Source organism: Protomyctophum bolini, assembly GCF_963924005.1.
Source record: "Protomyctophum bolini genome assembly, chromosome: 14".
NCBI classification, from domain to species: Eukaryota; Metazoa; Chordata; class Actinopteri; order Myctophiformes; family Myctophidae; genus Protomyctophum; species Protomyctophum bolini.
The window spans coordinates 33,383,524-33,401,729 of record NC_137875.1 but is presented as its reverse complement, the minus strand read 5'-3'; the positions used below and the strand labels follow the sequence as shown (position 1 = coordinate 33,401,729).

The following is an 18,206-nucleotide window of genomic DNA, read 5'->3' as shown; positions in this document are numbered from 1 at the left end:
CTGAAACAGTTCAATTTAGTCAAAACCACATTCCAGTTTCACTGGCTCCTTAATTAAAGTATGTGTTAAAGTTTGACAATATTCATATAAATCTTGATGAGCAGTTGGTGCAGGAGGTTTTCACATCATTAAGAAAAACAGCATTTTGTGTCTCCCTGAGGCGCTGCTAAAGAGATCCTCATTTATCACTATTAACCTGTGCAGCTATCACTGAATGGCTAATTAGAGGTTAGCCTGTTTATTGAAATGCAACACATGCTGTGGAAGTCAGAATCAATGGTTATTGATTCAAGCAATTGTAGAAAACGATTGAATATTTGTAAGGCTATTGCGCCTTCTGTTCGTCAGCTTCTACAAGCAGAGATGTAGGTAGGTTGGTTTCATTCATAAACAGTGGTCCATGCACCATTTGGCTCATTTCAAGAACGTACCAGAAATATGTCAGAGCACCATTTTTCGTCAGGGTGACTGCTATGAGATCAAAGTCTATGAAACGGCTTTGAAGTCACCCTCCGTCTAAATGGCATTTGGGTGACACTCTCTCTCTCTCTCTCTCCACACTGTTGCCTGACACAATTTCAATGCTTCTGTCATACAACTGTACAATGGAAGCGCTGAAATGGTTCAAGCGTATGTGTGTGTGTGTGTGTGTGTGTGTGTGTGTGTGTGTGTGTGTATCCCTTCCATATTGTCTTTGCAGTCACGTAAAACATTCAAACTGTAAATCAAATTAGTCTAAACATTGCTGCTCAGCAGAAATGGAAAATATATTTTTATATTTAATTTTCATGAACGGAAATGACAAATGATGGCAAATTCCTTTGTACCGCTTTCAGGGGAGTAATGTAAGACTGTATAGCATCAGAAGATTATAATAATAATAAAAAAGCTTTATTTCACCTTTCAAAACAACGTTACAAAAGTAAACGGCACACAAGGCAGGACAATTTAAAAACGATGCAAAGCAAACAATAATAATACGGGCAATCAATTCCGTACAGAATAGTAGAAACGGGAAGCTAAAGCAGAGTAAAAAATCAATAGAACACAATCAGGAGAAATTAGGATTAAAAGCTAGTCTATAAAAAATTAGTTTTAAGTAGAGTTTAAAATTTAATTTAAAATGTGGAACCGACTCAGCGAGCCTGATTTCTAGGGGCAGAGCATTCCATAGGGTGGGGACCCTAAAGGGAAAGGCCATGCGACCAGTCGAGTTCACTGACTAGTGGAGTTCCCTTTGGTAGGGCTAGGAGTGCTTTATTATAGGATGCGGGCTGGTATGTAGGGGGGCATTAGGTCTGAGATATAAGGTGGCGCAAGACCTAGGCTGGCTGAGTTTGAATGTGGTGAGTAATTCAACTGGCAGCCAGTGCAGAGAAGCTAAGATGGGTGTGATGTGATCATACTTTCTTGACCCAGTTAAGAGACGGGCAGCGGCATTTTGTACTAATTGGAGACTGTGGATAGATTTGTTTTGAGAGGCAGGTGTAGAGAGAGTTACAGTAGTCTAGGCGGGAGAAGATGAAAGCATGAATTACTTTAGTCAGGTCGGAGGTGGTGAGGAATGGTTTGATTTTAGAAATATTTCTGAGGTGGTAGAATGAAGATTGGACGACCTTCTTTATGTGTAGTTGGAGGTTGAGGTCTGGGTCAAAGATGACACCTATTAGTTTCTGACAGTGGGTTTGAGATTGAGTTGTAATGGGCCAAAGTTATTTTCGATGTGGGCTCTGGCAAGGGGGAGACCAAACACTACGACTTCTGATTTGTTATTATAGAATACTGTAGATGTCTGGTTGAGAGACTATAGGTAGAGGAGATCTTGAAAAAACAAGAAGGTGGCCGGACACGCCAATAGCCAGAGTGCCAATATTTTATTAGGACAGCAGGTAAGACAAAAATTAATCTAACGTTTCGGCGGTTAAGCCTTCATCAGGGAATGAGAGACTATAGGTGACATCTAAACAAAAAGACGATAAGTGGCCTAGCCTGGGTTCCAGCCTGATTTGCTGTGTTCCGTATTGTCACTTCGCTACTCAGTCTGGCCAGCAGGTACAGTAGCAGACTCTCATTTCATAACGTCACCTGTTACATAGCCACATTGTTGCTAATACGTCACCAGCCAGCGCCACTCTATCCATGCTTCAAGTTCTCACTGTTGAAAATTAGCGCCAGTTCGACAAATTAGCGCCAGTTGTGTGGGGTGAGTTTAGTGATTGATAAGGGGACGTTGCAGGTCAACAACAGTAGCTGTGTGGGGTGAGTTTAGTGAATGATAAGGGGACGTTGCAGGTCAACTGCAGTAGCTAGCTGAGCAGTGCACATTGATACGACGTCAAACTGGTGGGTTTTTCCCCCCAACCCGTACCACAGACCAATCAGAAGCCACGGGTCCAGTTCAGTCTTTTACGTGTCCCGCCTACCTTGGAGATAGAACCCTTTCCAGACTGACTACCCAGGCTACTGGTCACCCAGGCTACTGGTCACCTGGGAATGGGAAGGTTCAGGCTGGAACCCTCAACCCAGGCTACTGGTCACCTGGGAATGGGAAGGTTCAGGCTGGAACCCTCAACCCAGGCTACTGGTCACCTGGGAATGGGAAGGTTCAGGCTGGAACCCTCAACCCAGGCTATACTGGTCACCTGGGAATGGGAAGGTTCAGGCTGGAACCCTCAACCGGTTCCCGGTTCCTTGAGCAATACATGTTTAGTTGCTCTCTCGGGCTCTGTTCATGAGCTGCCAGCTGCTGTTAAAAATGAGCTGAAATGAAAAATATGTTTTCACACTTTCAGAGTATATCCGTGGTCGTGATGGGGACATTGGGGGGGGGGGAGCGATATTTTATTGGCCTTTTTTATCAAGAAGCAAAGTACAAAAAGATCATTGTTGCTGCTGGTGACTCCATTCCTGCCATTACCATGCCATCAATGGAAACATTGCGACAAGAAAGTGATATACTGTAGAACCCAAGAAATGACAACATATTGACATACTGTCTGTACTCTGTAATATGATGCAGGTGTGTTTGTATGTATATAGTGTTTGTAATTATGGTATTATTAGCACGCCGAGAGGGCGTTGGAGGGAGAGAGAAAGTTGAGCAATCAATTATCATGAAACATCTCTCCTACTCTACATGAGCATTTCACTCCTGGTTCTGTACTGTATTAATACTCTGATAATGTTCAAGATACTGGAAGCCCTTTTTAATCCATTTCAAGGTTCCAGGATCCTCCAGCAGATTATTAGCCCTCAGGTTATGCAATGCCACACACTGTCTAACTCATTAACTGTCCAGTTCCCCTATAGAACACCCTAGAGACCTTGCTAGTGTTTTTGAGCATTTTTACTTATATTTCAATAATATTTGATTCTATGATTATATAAGCACCAAATATCTCAAAAGAAAGAAGAGAGTCTATCGCTAACTTTTCATCTGGGGAAAAAAGTGTGTTACCGCGATGTTCTGTTATACAATGCCTGCGCCCGTACGCTGCACAAATAACATCCTACAGGACCAGTTCCACCCAGCACACCATCTTTTCCAATGTCTGCCCTCTGGTAGAATATATCGATCCATCCGGTCCAGAACCAACAGACTGACCAACAGCCTTTACCCACAGGCTGTCAGGCTGCTGAATGAACAACCTGCCCCCCGCCCCCCATCCCGAGCCCCCTCCTATAGTATTAAAAGGGTACTGAAAATGGACTTGGTCTTGCACTGAACTTTGGACTTTGCATTACATTACACCAGCACTATTGCACTTTGGGTTATTGTACAGTATGGTTATTTATTTGTATGCCAGTGGTGAAGCTCTAAACTGAATTTCGTTGTTTCATGCAAGCAATGACAAAGATCAATCTATCTACAATACTATACTAAACTGGCTTGGATTTGTTTTGATCACGTTCTTTCCGTTTGTTCTATGAACCGGAAGCTATAGATTCACTCACAGGTCACGGAAGAGTGTTTTCAGTAAACACTGAAACACCAAATGACGTCTACTGTACACATCAATAGCAGTCAATGAGCTAATAACTGCATTTATTTCCACCAATTGCCCTTTTTCATGACATTACCATATTGATTGATTGACTGTATCTATTTATTTGTACTAATACTGTATTGAACTGAGTTTTTGAACTGAGTTTTTTACTCTACATTACTAATCCATGTGTGGATCAGGTGCTGTTCGACAGATTTGAGAGAAGAGTTCCGTTGTAACCTTGTGTCTGCATGGTATTTATCTATTTGACCTATTGACCTATCAGTCGTCAATCGATGACAGTCAGGGGAATGTCAGAAAAGCCAGGGTAAGCTGTAGTCCACGCGTACCACATGTAGTACACACACTATACACGACCTACTAATACACAGGGAACCTCTGCCAAGGAGTTGATTGCAGCCAGATTCCATAATGTCAAGCCAGTGGCTTCAACACAGTATGGCACAGCAACAAGGGCCACTCTGCAATAAGCCAGCTTTAAACGGCTACTATACCCCAAAGACCAACTTTGTAGAATGTTCTTGGTATTATAGCATTTGCATGACAAAAATCCGGTCTGAAGTCCAAACACGACCTCTAGGGCAGGAATCTTGATTTGCAATCTGTTCAATGTTACAAGGGAGCAGCGGATGTCGACTTTATTTCCACTTGAGACAGTTGAAATGGAAAAGTCTGAGTTGCATTAACCCATTTAGGCCTGACGTCGAAATAAATAAAAAATATTCGGAAAGAATATATATTCAAAGATTTGTGCCGCATTTTCACGATTTTCCAAAAATAGCTAAAGTATTACATAATGCTTAGTTAAAACACCAAAATGGGTATAAAATTTTATACTTGGATTATTTGAAAATAGCAGCTCACAACGCATCACATCTCATAATGCGTTGCGTGAGCTCATAGATCAGATTTGTTATTATTATTTTTTGACAAATCTTGAGAAATTCTGAAAAACATTGACGTTTTCTGATACAAACAGGGATGCCAGGGGCCCAGGGTTAATGTAGCTAAAGCTTATAGCAGTAAGAACTAAGTCTGTATCTTTGCCAGACAGCCAGGCCATGCCAGGAAACCATAGATATAAACTAGTGTAGTCAGATAAGTCATAATAAGTAGGGCTGAGCCGAATGGCTCGAAGCTTCATTCAATGGATTGGGATTTGGATTATAATTCAGATTCTGACTGTTGTGTTCCTGTTCTGTGTTTTGTGCTCCGGGACTTTATTTGCCAAAAATGCATACTTCCTCCTCACTGACTGGTGCATTTTATTTAGGCCTTTGCCCCATTAGTAGATCCAAGCAGTCATATCTGCTCTTAAATCCCAAATCCACATCAAGGAAAGTCACAATGCACAGTATTGCTATACAGAGGAACCTTGTGCTTTTGTTTGGCTTTTAAAAGTTTTCTGAAATATCAACTTGCTTTTGATGAAACATGTTTCCACGATTCCTAAGGTAGTGTAGACATTAAAGAGCATCTATGATCGATCATATACATGTACCAGGAAATGTGTGCCCATTCCAGTTACAGTATGTCAACATGTTAGTTATAAGTAACACCCAACTTCCAACGTATTAAATGGCTTCATAGCCATTAGCCACCTACCTTGCCCACCGCTAAAGCATATTGCTATGGATACCATTCATTCTTATAACCACTGCATCTAATGCCATTTAAAGACATGGCCAAAGATAGCCAGGGTAAACATAATTAACCAATATATAATGTTCGCGTTAACATCACCTTGACACTATACATTCTGTGAGGCCTCTACTGTACTTATAGCACAGTCACATCAGCTGCAGTGGTGGCAGTGAAATGAACAGTATACTACATCATACTACTGAAAAATGGCTGTAAAATTCAGAAATGGCAATACAGAATGTTTATGGAATCTGGTTCATTTCTGCTAACTGATCCTGATTTATTTTTTCCATATAGCTGAATATAGCAGTTTTTATTTATTGTAAACATGTACTGTACAGTGTACACAATATACAAAATGCAAAAGACCACATAAAAAGTGGGTCTTATGATGATCCTATAGCCTGCCGTACTGTTTGCCAGTCGACAGCAGTGTGAACAGTCCACTGGGAGTTAGGAGGATCTTCTGGGAATTCACAGTGCGCCTTTATGTGTAGAGGCAGCTCAGTTCTGGTGATGTGCTATGCTGCTGTTTGTCTTCTTCTCTACCAGCAGTGATGTAGCCGTACTCTCAATGGTGCACCTGTAGAAGTGCAGACATTTTTACACAGCAGACATTTTGATGGGTAAACACAGCTGAAGGTAACAACAATAATTGTGCACACGTGTTTCATCTGTAGGTTTTAATAATGTGCGCCAGCCTGGACAGTTCCTGTCCTGTTAACTCCCATGCTGGCACACAGAAACACTCACAGTATTAATGTTGTCTATTGTCCTTTATCTGCATTTGCCTGTCAAAATGATAGCTGTGAAAAGGGTCCATTGTGAAAACAACAAGTAAGCAGTATACTGTATAAGACTTTTTTTTAAATTATTATTATTTTATGCTCAAAGAATATTCACTGAATCTATTTAGTCTTATGTAGACCTTTTATATACTAAATGTTTAGTCAGAATGTATTTTAATATAACCCATTAAAATACAAAATCTGATTTTACAATTTAAATGATCAGACGGGTACAGTGGAATAATGCAGGGGCCTGCATTATTCCAGCACTATTCTGCACAACTCTGGATTGAACAAACAGTCAAACACACCACAGAGGCCCTCATGCAATGATGACTTCCAAGTCTATTCATAATACATGTAGGAAAGCACAGATTCTTCTCATAATACATGTAGGAAAGGACAGATTCTTCTCATAATACATGTAGGAAAGCACAGATTCTTCTAAGAATATAATATTCTATACATTTCAGTGTTTATGGAAGGAACACTTACAGCAGTCTAGCGCCAGCCAATCAGTAAGACAAACTCTAATGGACTAACTGTATGGAAATGCATTCAGCCAGATGTTGCACTCTGATGTAGGTCCCAAGTGTCACACATTTTAAATGAGGCATAGACTACTAAGCCTTTGGAGTGATTAGTGGCTGCTAAGCTTATCAGATTTGCTTTATTGGTTGCTAACGGCATGATGAGGCACATTAAGGCTATAATGGTTATTTCATGAAATAAAATGTAGTCAAGCTAGGGTCTTCTCTTGATCGTCCCGTGGATTAGGGCTGGGCGATATCGACAAACTCGAATATGACAATATTTCTTTACCCAATACCTCAATTGATATTTTGAAGATAATACCATTTTTATTTGTTTTGTTTTGTATTTTTTTATTGAAAAATAAATATATATATATGAAAATGCGTGGCCATTGATGGATTTGAATTTTATATCTATATAGGCCTAATTAATTTATATTCTGAAACAGAGAGAGAGACACGCATAATCTTTTTAGTTTGAGCTTGAGCAATGAGATATTTGAGAATATTTGCAAGCGGTGAATGTCACGTCCATATGTCGATATTGCGATATCCAAGAGACGATATCTAGTTTCATATCATGATATTGATATATTGCCCAGCACTACCATGAAGTACAGATCTATAGGTGAAGCACACACATCAAACATGGCCATAATTAGACGAATTAGACAGTTCCTCACCCAGGAATCAGCCCAGCTCCTAATCCAGACAACAGTCTTGTCAAAACTTGACTATTGTAACTCCCTCCTTACTGGCCTACCAGCATGTGCACTTAAGCCTCTCCAGCTGATCCAAAATGCCGCAGCTCGCTTGGTCTTCAACCAGCCAAAATTCTCACATGTCTCCCCCCTGCTCCGCTCCCTCCACTGGCTCCCGGTCGCTGCCCGCACAGAATACAAAACTCTGATGCTGGCATTCAAAGCAACCAAAGGTATGGCTCCCCGATATCTTGCAAGTATGATCGAACCCTACAAACCCTCCCGCGCACTCAGATCAGCCAACGCAGGAAAGCTGGAAGTACCCTCACTAAAACGCCGGGACAACGCTCCACACGTCCCAAACTCTTCTCCCTTCTGGCTCCAAAACTGTGGAACTGTCAGAACTGCAGCGTCACTCCCAATCTTCCGCCGTAGTCTGAAAACCCACCTTTTCAGACTCCATCATGGCCCATAACACTTACCCCACCCCCTTAGATAGCATTTCTGTAGACTTGGATAGCATTTGATACAGACTTATAGCATGTTATGCAGCACTATGCATTGTATGTAGTCATAGTACAGATAGTAGTATAGATGAATAGTTTACATGTATAGTTTCATTATATAGATATTCCACTGTTACTTTCTTAGCTTACGCATGTTTCATGATAAATGTTTTATGTGATGTATTCCCATGCTTTTTGGTTCTTGCTTAATGTAAGTCGCTCTGGATTAAGAGCGTCTGCTAAATGCCTAAATTGTAAATTGTATAACAGTGCTCGGCTCAACTATTGAACACTCCTGAAGAATGAAGAAGTGTGTGATACTATTGGATTTACTCACCTCTAATCTTGGATGTTGGTCCATGCAAGCTGTGTGGCTTGGCAGTGCACTGTGGGATATGATTGCTCCCCGCAGTGACATGGACACATGCCTTCCATTTTTCAAATCCTTCTCCATCCCCTCTGTTGATGTGTCTCCTCTGAATTAATGATGTTTTTACATCGTCAAAGAGGCAGATGGTCTTTTTTTTTCTCTCAACGATCATAATATCTTCCCTAAAAACTTTTTTGTGGCTTGTTGATTGTTTTTTGTATGCAAATGTGATAGTTTATGTAGCGTTTGCAGCATTGTGTGGTCATTGTATGTCATTACATTTACAAGGTTCAGTTGTCCATTGACCTCAACTTGTGTCATTGTATATGCGCATGCACGCACGCAAGCACAAATGTCTCTCTTGATCACAGTGTGATTAAGCAGCTGTAGAAATGTTTCTATCGATCCATTGACAAGTTCCTGGGTTTGGGACTTACTACACTATTTCCATCATTTACTCATGGCCTGTAGTCGATTAATGCACGTGCGTGGATCCACACACGCACGCAAGGAATTGTACGTGTACGCATCGACTGCACAGTGCACGCAAGTGTTCCCATGAAATCTGAAGTCTGTCATACCCTCAGAATGTGTATTCCCAGCACAATATACTAAATACATCAAGTCTGAATATTAAAAAAAAGCCTAGCCTGTAAGTTCTGAATTCCCAGTGCCCTAAATGAGGCCTGTGCTTTTTTCACCCTAGCCGCATACAAAGTATTTACAAGTTTGGGGGGGGGGGGGGAACAACCCTCGAGTCGTCTTTGACGTGTCTGTCTTTTTCTGCTTCTGTTTTAGGGGCCTATTTTCAAGCCATTACACGGAGACTCATTACCTGGAGGATGGGAGTGCAGTCACTGGTGCTCACAACTTCACGGTACGTTAGCAGTTGAGTGCATGTGACATTTATGGTTGAGCTGACATGCAGGGGTGCGTATGTATGGACACATCCCTGGTCGCAGCCAAGGGATTTCCTGTAGGCTCAGAGTCGGTACAGCTCAGCTCTTCTACTACAGTGAATGAGTGTTCGTCTCCTCAAGTTAAAGTATGAGGTATAAAATACAGCAACCTTGTGATTTTTTTCCCCCAGATTTTATTTCAGATTAAAAACAAAAAAAACTCCATGTGGGTGTTTGAAACCATGAAAACAAATGATGCATTCTTCAACAGTGAACTTTAACAAAATAGTACATATAGTTGTTGTGTACCTTATTTCTTTTGGCCACTTTGCATCCAACTGTAGCGTCACCTCACCTTAACCTCATTTTTAACTTGACTATTTACTCTGATTATGTCGTCATACCTCTTCCATCTGACCTACAAAGAAAATTAAGTGTTTCTGTGCTTGTCTGTCTGTCTGTCTGTCTGGGTGGATGTGTGTCTGGGTGGGGGGATGGGTGGATGTGGGTGTTGACCTATACCTGCATGGACCCGTGATATTTTCTTGTAATGCTTACCTGAACCTGCCTGACCTGCAGGCCAACACATGGGACATGTGGGTTATGGGTAGACCCAATACTACTCCAGTCTGGGTCTAGTAAATATTCTAGCAGTAGATGCTCTCATTTGAAGGGAGATGCAAGGAACATTGCAGCCGGCAGGCTTTTCACAACACAGTGTTCCAAAAATGTACACTGGAGGCAGTGATGTGTTTGAGCCTTGAGGCAGTAGCACATAAATTGGTTGTATACATTTTTTGTCAGGCGAAACCTGACTAATGAAAGCTCATGAAAACTAGACGACCTAGTCTAGCCCTATTCATACTGAGGGCCTTGCCTGATTTGCTGCCTCCTCTGGCAATGGGACAGCGAGCAATGGCATGCCAACGGCATCCATGCACACACGCACCTCTGATCAATGGGACAGCATCCATGCACATACGCACACACCGTCGGGTCCATCACGACGAGTGGACAGTTTGCAAATGCGGGTCCTACGTGCATTAAGCCATTAGCGGTGGTCCGGCTGGTTTCGTTTTGTCCAACGCGATTACGTGAAACAGCATGGCTGCGTCTGCTGTAGGCTACTACCAAAACACATTGTACTTTTTTGTTGCACATAGAAAGCGACATAAAATGACAATGGATATAAAGACAGTTCCCCTGTGCTGCTGTGCACAGCGGAGATAATGCACAACTCCAGGTACGAACACAAAATTATAAGTGCTCTTTTTTTTCTTTTTCTTTTTTTTTAAGCGTATACTGTTCTGGCTGCGCCTGTTGTTCCTCTACGTTGGAATGTATACCTTCTGCTGGGTCTGGTCTAAAATGTAATATGCTTCATTATTCACTGAAGCATAACAAGTAGCATCACTCTAGGTTGTAGGCTACTTTGTACGGGAGAAGGCTGGCGTACTGACGTAGTATACTACTGTGAACCGCATGAGAGACGGAGAGAGACATGCTGTCATTGGATAGCAGCAGAGCCATATTTATTTTAGTGGCACTGGCACAGATGTACTGTACGTACGGTCACAAAATTCACAACAATGCCATCAAATATTTGACAGTCCAGTGCCCTGGCTGTAACAGCCATTTCAGATACATTAAAACACTTCTAATGCGGTGCAGAGGCTATGATTTGTGATTTAAAAAATAAACCCCTCTGAACAGTTAACACAGTAAACTGTATTTTTCTCCTCTGGCATCTGAGAGAAATTGAAATCAGGGCATCACTGAACAGTGGGAAGGGCCGTTTGACAGCCTCCTGACAGCTCGGCGGGGGCGAAATGCTTGGTAATTTGGCACTGACTGACAATTCCATTCCCATACATTTTTGACAGTGTCCTCTACTTCCTTTGTTGCTTACCTTTCATCTCAAATGTGGGGGCGGTGCAAGCACGACACCTCGCTTTCAAAAACATACTTTATACAAACCTGGCTCGTCCCACACCATCAATAAAGCTATGTCATTTCCCATATCCAAGTTGTGGGGGGAAAAGTGTTCCCCAACAAAACAAAATGTATCGTTATTATTCTGTGAATTTTCTGTCAAGCTTTTTGGAGCATCATGAAAAACAGCCAAACACTGCCCCTGTTCACATTAGAAAAGGGGTTTCCAAAGTTTTCAGGTCGAGACCCAAAAGAGAGATTAGATTTTTGGCCGGGGCCCAAACTAGTGAAACTAGATCTACAAATTAAGCACACAACGTGTTGCTTTGTTACACATTTTGAGCTTGTACTGTAGATTGTCTATTTTCACTACTTCATAAGTATTCCATTTTTTATTCATAGAATTTCTGAAATTTGTTTTTGTTTTGAAATGGATGATTTTTTTTTTAATTAGGAAAATAAAATGGGGTTTTTACTCGAATTGTGACCCATACAATTGCATGCAACCGGTTCATAAATACCCACTCCGAAATGGACCGGTGACTTTGTTAATCGAACCCTACATGCATGAATATGCTCTCTTTATACAGAGACTGCTGTCCTAAGACAGAGTGATACGCTGTGTCGATGTTGCCAAACAAAACCGTTATTATCGGCATTAACCTAATCTATGGTTCACCGCTGCATAGATCAGGGTTTATTCATTCCGTCAGTCTGGGTGAGAGGACACCAAAGCCAACACCTTGACAAACAAATGGTGAAAGAGTTCAAGTGTTGGATGCGAAATATTCTGTTGCAGTGATGTGTCATGCATTTTAGTGGTAATGGAAACAAATTGCCCAAATATATATTCCTTATGCCTGCTCTGTTTTCATGGTTCACAAACTTCACATTGAGCTCTCTGCCATTCCAAAGCGATATATTTTCTTTTCTCCCCAGATGCATTACGTTTCTCATTCGGGTGACCATTCTGTTTTTGTAGCATTATGGGGAAGAAAGAAATAATAATGCCATCCACAAGAATTTCCTCTGGCAGTTCAGTGTTGACACTTGGCATTTCTAGAACTGAGCAATAGCTAACAGAGCGACAAATGGCAGTTGATTTTGGATGGTGTGGTGCAGACTTGAAAGAGTGCTGCTAGACAGTAAATGGACTTCTGTTTTGCCTCCAAACCAGACACTTCCCCCCTACTGGTGCTCAGACAAGACAGCGGTCTCACCATCTCGATGACGATAACCTTAAATGGCCTCTCTTCATGCCTAGGTGGACTCATTTGCATCGCCATTTTGTGGCCACTCCTGCAGAACAACAAAGGAAAAACATACTATTTTTTGCTGACACCTTCTATTTGTGTCACTGTCCAGCTGTTTAGATTATATTGATTTCAAGGAGCCCTGTTTGTATGGAGGAAAACAGAAGGGGAACATATTCCACAAAGCAAATCTGAATTAAATGACCTTAATTTAAGGCAGTGTCAGTGCAGTTGAGGGTATTCAATCATGTTTTTAGAACTGCTGCGGTAAGAAACGTGAGACTATCACCTCAATTACTTTTAAGGGTGTTGCATAAAGAAAGTGCCCATTGTCTGACTATAATGAACTTGTTTATGTGAACATTTTTACTTATTGTAGAATAACTGCTATTACCACGGAGAAGTGCAGGGACACCCAGAATCTGATGTCATCCTCAGTGCCTGTTCCGGCCTTCGGTAAGAAACACAATGGTTTTCTGTTTTTTAATTGCTCACAGCTGTCTCCCGTGATATTTGTATTTGTACAAGTCGGTCAGCATGACACTCAAGCTAGATTTATACTGAAAATAGGCGTCATACAAGCTTATGGTGCAACGGGTTGTAAGCTTGTAGATTGGCTATTTTTGCGACACATATACCAATAAGCCCCTTAGTTCTGTACTACTGCACTCATAGGTCATTGTGACCTATTTTTTTTGATTTTGAAGTTGATTATCTTTCCCCTTGAAGCTTTCAGAAGGTTCCCCTTCCATGACTATCATCATCCATCATCATTCCATAATCTCAGACATTTTTGACATCTGAAACATTTTCTAAATATGAATTTAAGCACATGCTACTTCTGTCCCGTGTCATGTAGAAAAGTGCATATTCTTAATGATCTGCACTCGTCTTCTCTCATAATGGCACCTGTACGCTGTCTGACAGACTGCAACTAACGGCCACCTGCTAGCAAACTAAATGGCTTTTGGGCATTAACAAAAACGCTTGTAGATGCACGGTCATCTGCTGCTTAATTACCCCAACAATGTGGATACATTATGGGAACGAGAGAATGTTCAGTATCCCATGACATCCTTTTAATGGTGCAATAAAAGCTAATTGAAAGGAACATTAAGGTTGTCATGAATTTGTGATTAATATTTTTGTATTATTATAGGTGTGTATATATTAAAATCTGAGTTTAAGTAAATAATCGATGCAGACAGGGTGGCTTTACTGTAATAACTGAGCCATGTGTGTGTGTGTGTGTGTGTGTGTGTGTGTGTGTGTGTGTGTGTGTGTGTGTGTGTGCCATTTTTACACATCAAGCTGTGTAACTCCTCAGAACGACAGCTGCTGGAGGAGTGATGTGTGGCTTGGCTGTAGTGCCAAGACAAATTGTTTCCTAGTTTTAGTTGGCCTCCGTGACTCTGTCGGGGAGCAGGACAGGCCACTGTTAGTGAGTTGTCTCAGTAAGGAGAAAAAATGTCTGTCAGTCGTCGCTCATTCCATATTCAGGGAGTCGTGTCCAATCTAATTCTCAATTACAGTTATGGCCTAACATCTTCAGAACCCAGTGTGTCACAGATTGGTTACACTTTCAAGCGTTTTGTGGTTGTTATCTCAACAGGGGTTTCATCGCACTCGAAAACAAGACATTCATCCTGGAGCCTGTGTCTGATGGCTCTGACGACGGTACCCATCTCATCTACCGAGGGGAGCAACTCAATCTGACCCCCGGGACCTGTGGCCATGGCTTCAACATGTCCTCCGTCAGACCTGACAGCCACATCCGAAGCCCCTTCCAGTCCTTCAGCACCAGGGTGAGATCAGCTGTTCCTCTTAAGCTTTTAATGTGAAAACGTGAAATACAGTTCAGAGCAGTATTACTAACATAAAACATGATGGGTTTGTGTGGGGTTTCGTTTTTTCTTTTTTCTTTTTTACAGTTGTTTGGTGTTATACTTGCAGGTGTCAAACCTGGGGATTTACAAGGTCAGTGGGACCAAAATGAATGGACATACAGTATATTGAGTCCATATCAGAGAATGGCCTGAAGGTCTGGCCTTGAGTTTGACACTGTTTTAATCTGCGTTCTGAGCCCAGTTTTATTTGGCCCATGTTTTCCACTTCACAGGGAGGAGGGATGGGTCCATCTGTCCTTAGCCTCCCAAAGCCATGTTCTCCCTTTGGCCAGGGGAAATTAAACACAGCGAGATAGGATTATTTCTAATCATTACAATATTATATTGTAGAGGAGAGAGGTATGGGGATGGCGTGTAGTGTACACCATTTAAAAGTTTGGGAGGGGAAAGGGGAATGTGCCCACAAGATGTGTCTCGACTTTAGAAGATTTTAAAGCAATACTTCTGTCATTGGTGGACAGGACCCCAGCATGAAAAAAAAAAGTAATGCCTTACTACCCTTATCTGTGCTGTGTGCCACAAAATGATGATGAAATTGCAGGCTGTGCTGTACCAGCTTCCACTTAGTGATTTGTCTGTTCTAGTTGCTTGGTTTTTATCGTGAGGTTTACTATACTCACAGAAAGCTGTGATAAATCACATGTGGAACTGTGTTGTTTAAAGGCACAGCTCGACGGAAGTTCATTTCTTGTTCAGTTGTGAAACCTTAAGCCATCATTTTCACGTTTCCTAACCTTGCTTATCTCTACACCTACTTCTCTTTTGTCCTCTGTCCTCTGTTTAACTCACAGCACAAGAGGCACGCTCAGAAGACGACCAAGTACGTCGAGCTGATCATTGTCGCAGACAACAGAGAGGTATAGGCTGTGCCTCGTCGTTACGTTACCCATTCACAAATCCTCTGTTTACTCAATAAGAATCGCCAAAAGACATCATAGGAAAAGCCATCCAGCCTGTCGCGGAAGAAGCGGAAATAAATAAATAAATATATAACAGGGTTGAGCTGTAATAACAGTAAAGCAGGTCCCCCCGGGCTGCAGAATTAGGTCAGTATGCAACGAGGAGTGTGGTCTGGTGGAAACAGTACCCCCCGCCCCCACACACACTTTTTGACAGGAAGTGCTGAATGATTCCCCAGTGGAACTGACGGGAAACAGGAAAAGCCATGTGGATGCAGAAGACGTCTCCTGTAAGCAGAGATGGGCTCATTCTGGGGATTTCCGCCTGACTGCCCTCCGCCGATGGCAATGACCCCGCAGGCTGGAAGAGAAAGAAGGAAATGTGAGGAGGGGGAAAATGGAATAAAAAGAAGATCTAAGGAAAGGGGGACCGTTGGTGTGGGGCTGACTTGGGTGGAAACTGTATAGTTCTATAGGCCTCCATGCAAGCAGCACAGGTGGGGACACAGTGGGATGGAAATGAAGGGTCTGTCTCACCTTGGATTTGGACGCTTCAGCAGGCTGTCATGTCTGCCAATAAACCCACTACCCTGTGGCCCTGCCAGTCGTTTCCCATCGCACAAGGAGAACTCCCTATAGCTCCAGATGGTCGCAGCTTGTCAGCGTGCCTGACACAAAGCAGAAGGCTTCATTTTGATACTGTCCGAAGCGCGCCTTTCCTTGGTCGCCTTTTTTTTGCAGTTATAATTTGGGATTTTGGTCTCTGCAATTGACTGTTAATCTGTCTTTTTAGTGATACTTGGACTGAATGGTCAATTTGTTACTACTATCTTATTCAATTGGTTCCTTTGGCCTATTTTTATTTTAATTCTTTGGGCAAAAATAGCTGATCAATTAACAAAAATGGCTACAAGCTCATAGTGTGAGCTTGTAGATCAACTAAGAGATTTCCTGTACATGGGGGAATAGGGAGGGGACCAAGTAAAGACACCTGGGCGGGAAACCCTTTTGGTGTTTTAACTATGTTATACTTTAGCTATTGAAAAATAGCAGATCTAGTGGCACGCTACGAGCTTGTAGGTCTGCTATTTTTGAAAAATCGTAAAAATGCGGCACAAATCTTTGAATATATATGATTTCAGAAGACTTTCTTTTTTTTCCCGACATCAGGCCTAAATGGGTTAATAACCAAGCACTCATTAGTGATTGACATACGGTATATATCCAGCCATCGTACAACACTAACTTTTATCCCGTCCACAGGGACTGAACAGCTTGCTTGTTTTTCTCCAACCTGGAGCTGTTGTAGAGGGCAGCAGCAGACCCCTGAATCGCTTGGCTAAATGTGCACAGTGGGTGGGCTGAATGAAAATCAGCGGTGATTCTGGGGTCCTCTGAGGTCTATCACTGTGTCTTTCTACCATAGCTGACCTTAGTGTTGTGTGTTGTTCAGTTCCAGAAACAGGGGAAGGACGTGGAGAGGGTGAAACAGAGACTGGCAGAGATAGCCAATTACGTCGACAAGGTAAAAAATCCCTCTTCCCTTTGCACAGGAGGGATAAATCACATTTTTAAAATAGAAATCATGCTGACAGCAGAGATTAATGAGACGGCCGTGTGATGTATTAATGTCCAACTTGGTAGGACATTAATATACAGGCAATGTACAGTCAGAAGACCAATTATCAGCGAGCGTGGGTATTCTGTAGACATGACAGACTTATGCACTCCCCTTGTGAACATATTTAAAGGGGTCTTTGTTATTCACAGTAATTTAACAGATTCATTGTCAAGTAACTGCTTGTTCTACTTACTACTACCAACAGCAAGGTCTGAGAGTTTCATATGAACATTGATGGCTCAAAGTAGCAGCGTGCTGAGTTACAAATGGATAGATTAACACTGAGGACTAATTCTAATTCGGTGGCAGTGGCTCAGGGGTAGAGAGAAGGTTCGATCCCGGGCTCCCCCAGAGTTGTTGTCGACGTGTCCTTGAGCAAGACTCTGAACCCCTAATTGCTCCCAATGAGCAGGTTGGTGCCTCGCATGGTTTCCTCCGCCATCGCCTCCGTATGAATGTGTTCATGTAAATGGGTGAATTCAATGCATTGCACAATCATTGTAAAGCGCCTTGGATTAAGGCGCATATATAAATGCACCATTTACTCCAATGTTTACTGCAGTTCTACAGGTCCCTCAACATCCGCGTGGCCCTGGTTGGCCTCGAGGTGTGGAGCGACGTTGACAAGTGCCCCGTCACCCAAGACCCCTTCACCACCCTGCACGAGTTCCTGGACTGGAGGAAGGTCAAGCTGCTGCCCCAGAAACCTCACGACAACGCTCAGCTGATCAGGTGGAGAGAGAACAGAATCACACGTTGCAGCATAAGGACACATATGGCCATGCAGACGCATGAATCCCCACTGCGTTTCACCTTGTTCCCCTGTTCCTCGCCCTGACTCTTTGTCCTCTGTCATTTCCTCAGTGGAGTTTACTTCCAGGGCACCACCATTGGCATGGCGCCCATCATGAGCATGTGCACAGTGGAACAGTCCGGGGGCATTGTCATGGTGAGTAGCGCACGGCCAGTGTTGTGGACAGTAATGAAGTACCGAAGTATTTGTTTGAGTACTGTACTTACTTTAGTATTTGTATTTTTTTATATTTGTGACTTTCACTCCACTACATTTCAAAGACGAAATATTGAACTTCTGACTCCACTACATTTCTATAGGAAGGGAAAATGTACACTGACACTTTAACCCTA

The 18,206-nt window shown here is 42.3% G+C and overlaps 1 protein-coding gene across 4 annotated transcripts in view; it reads left to right on the top strand.

Moving 5' to 3' along the window:
* The window catches only part of LOC308328519 (C-terminal-binding protein 2-like), a 242,381-nt gene that overhangs the window by 45,694 nt on the left and 178,481 nt on the right, over window positions 1-18,206 (top strand). For 3 of the 4 annotated variants that reach the window (XM_080782395.1, XM_080782394.1, XM_080782401.1), the window contains exons 4-10: window positions 9,348-9,426; window positions 13,013-13,089; window positions 14,246-14,438; window positions 15,332-15,397; window positions 16,893-16,964; window positions 17,623-17,792; window positions 17,925-18,009. The exons of the other annotated variant lie outside the window; for it this stretch is intronic. In XM_080782395.1, coding sequence (XP_080638521.1) covers window positions 9,348-9,426; window positions 13,013-13,089; window positions 14,246-14,438; window positions 15,332-15,397; window positions 16,893-16,964; window positions 17,623-17,792; window positions 17,925-18,009 — 742 coding nt within the window. The remainder of the gene's footprint in view (window positions 1-9,347; window positions 9,427-13,012; window positions 13,090-14,245; window positions 14,439-15,331; window positions 15,398-16,892; window positions 16,965-17,622; window positions 17,793-17,924; window positions 18,010-18,206) is intronic. 4 annotated transcript variants of the gene reach the window in all.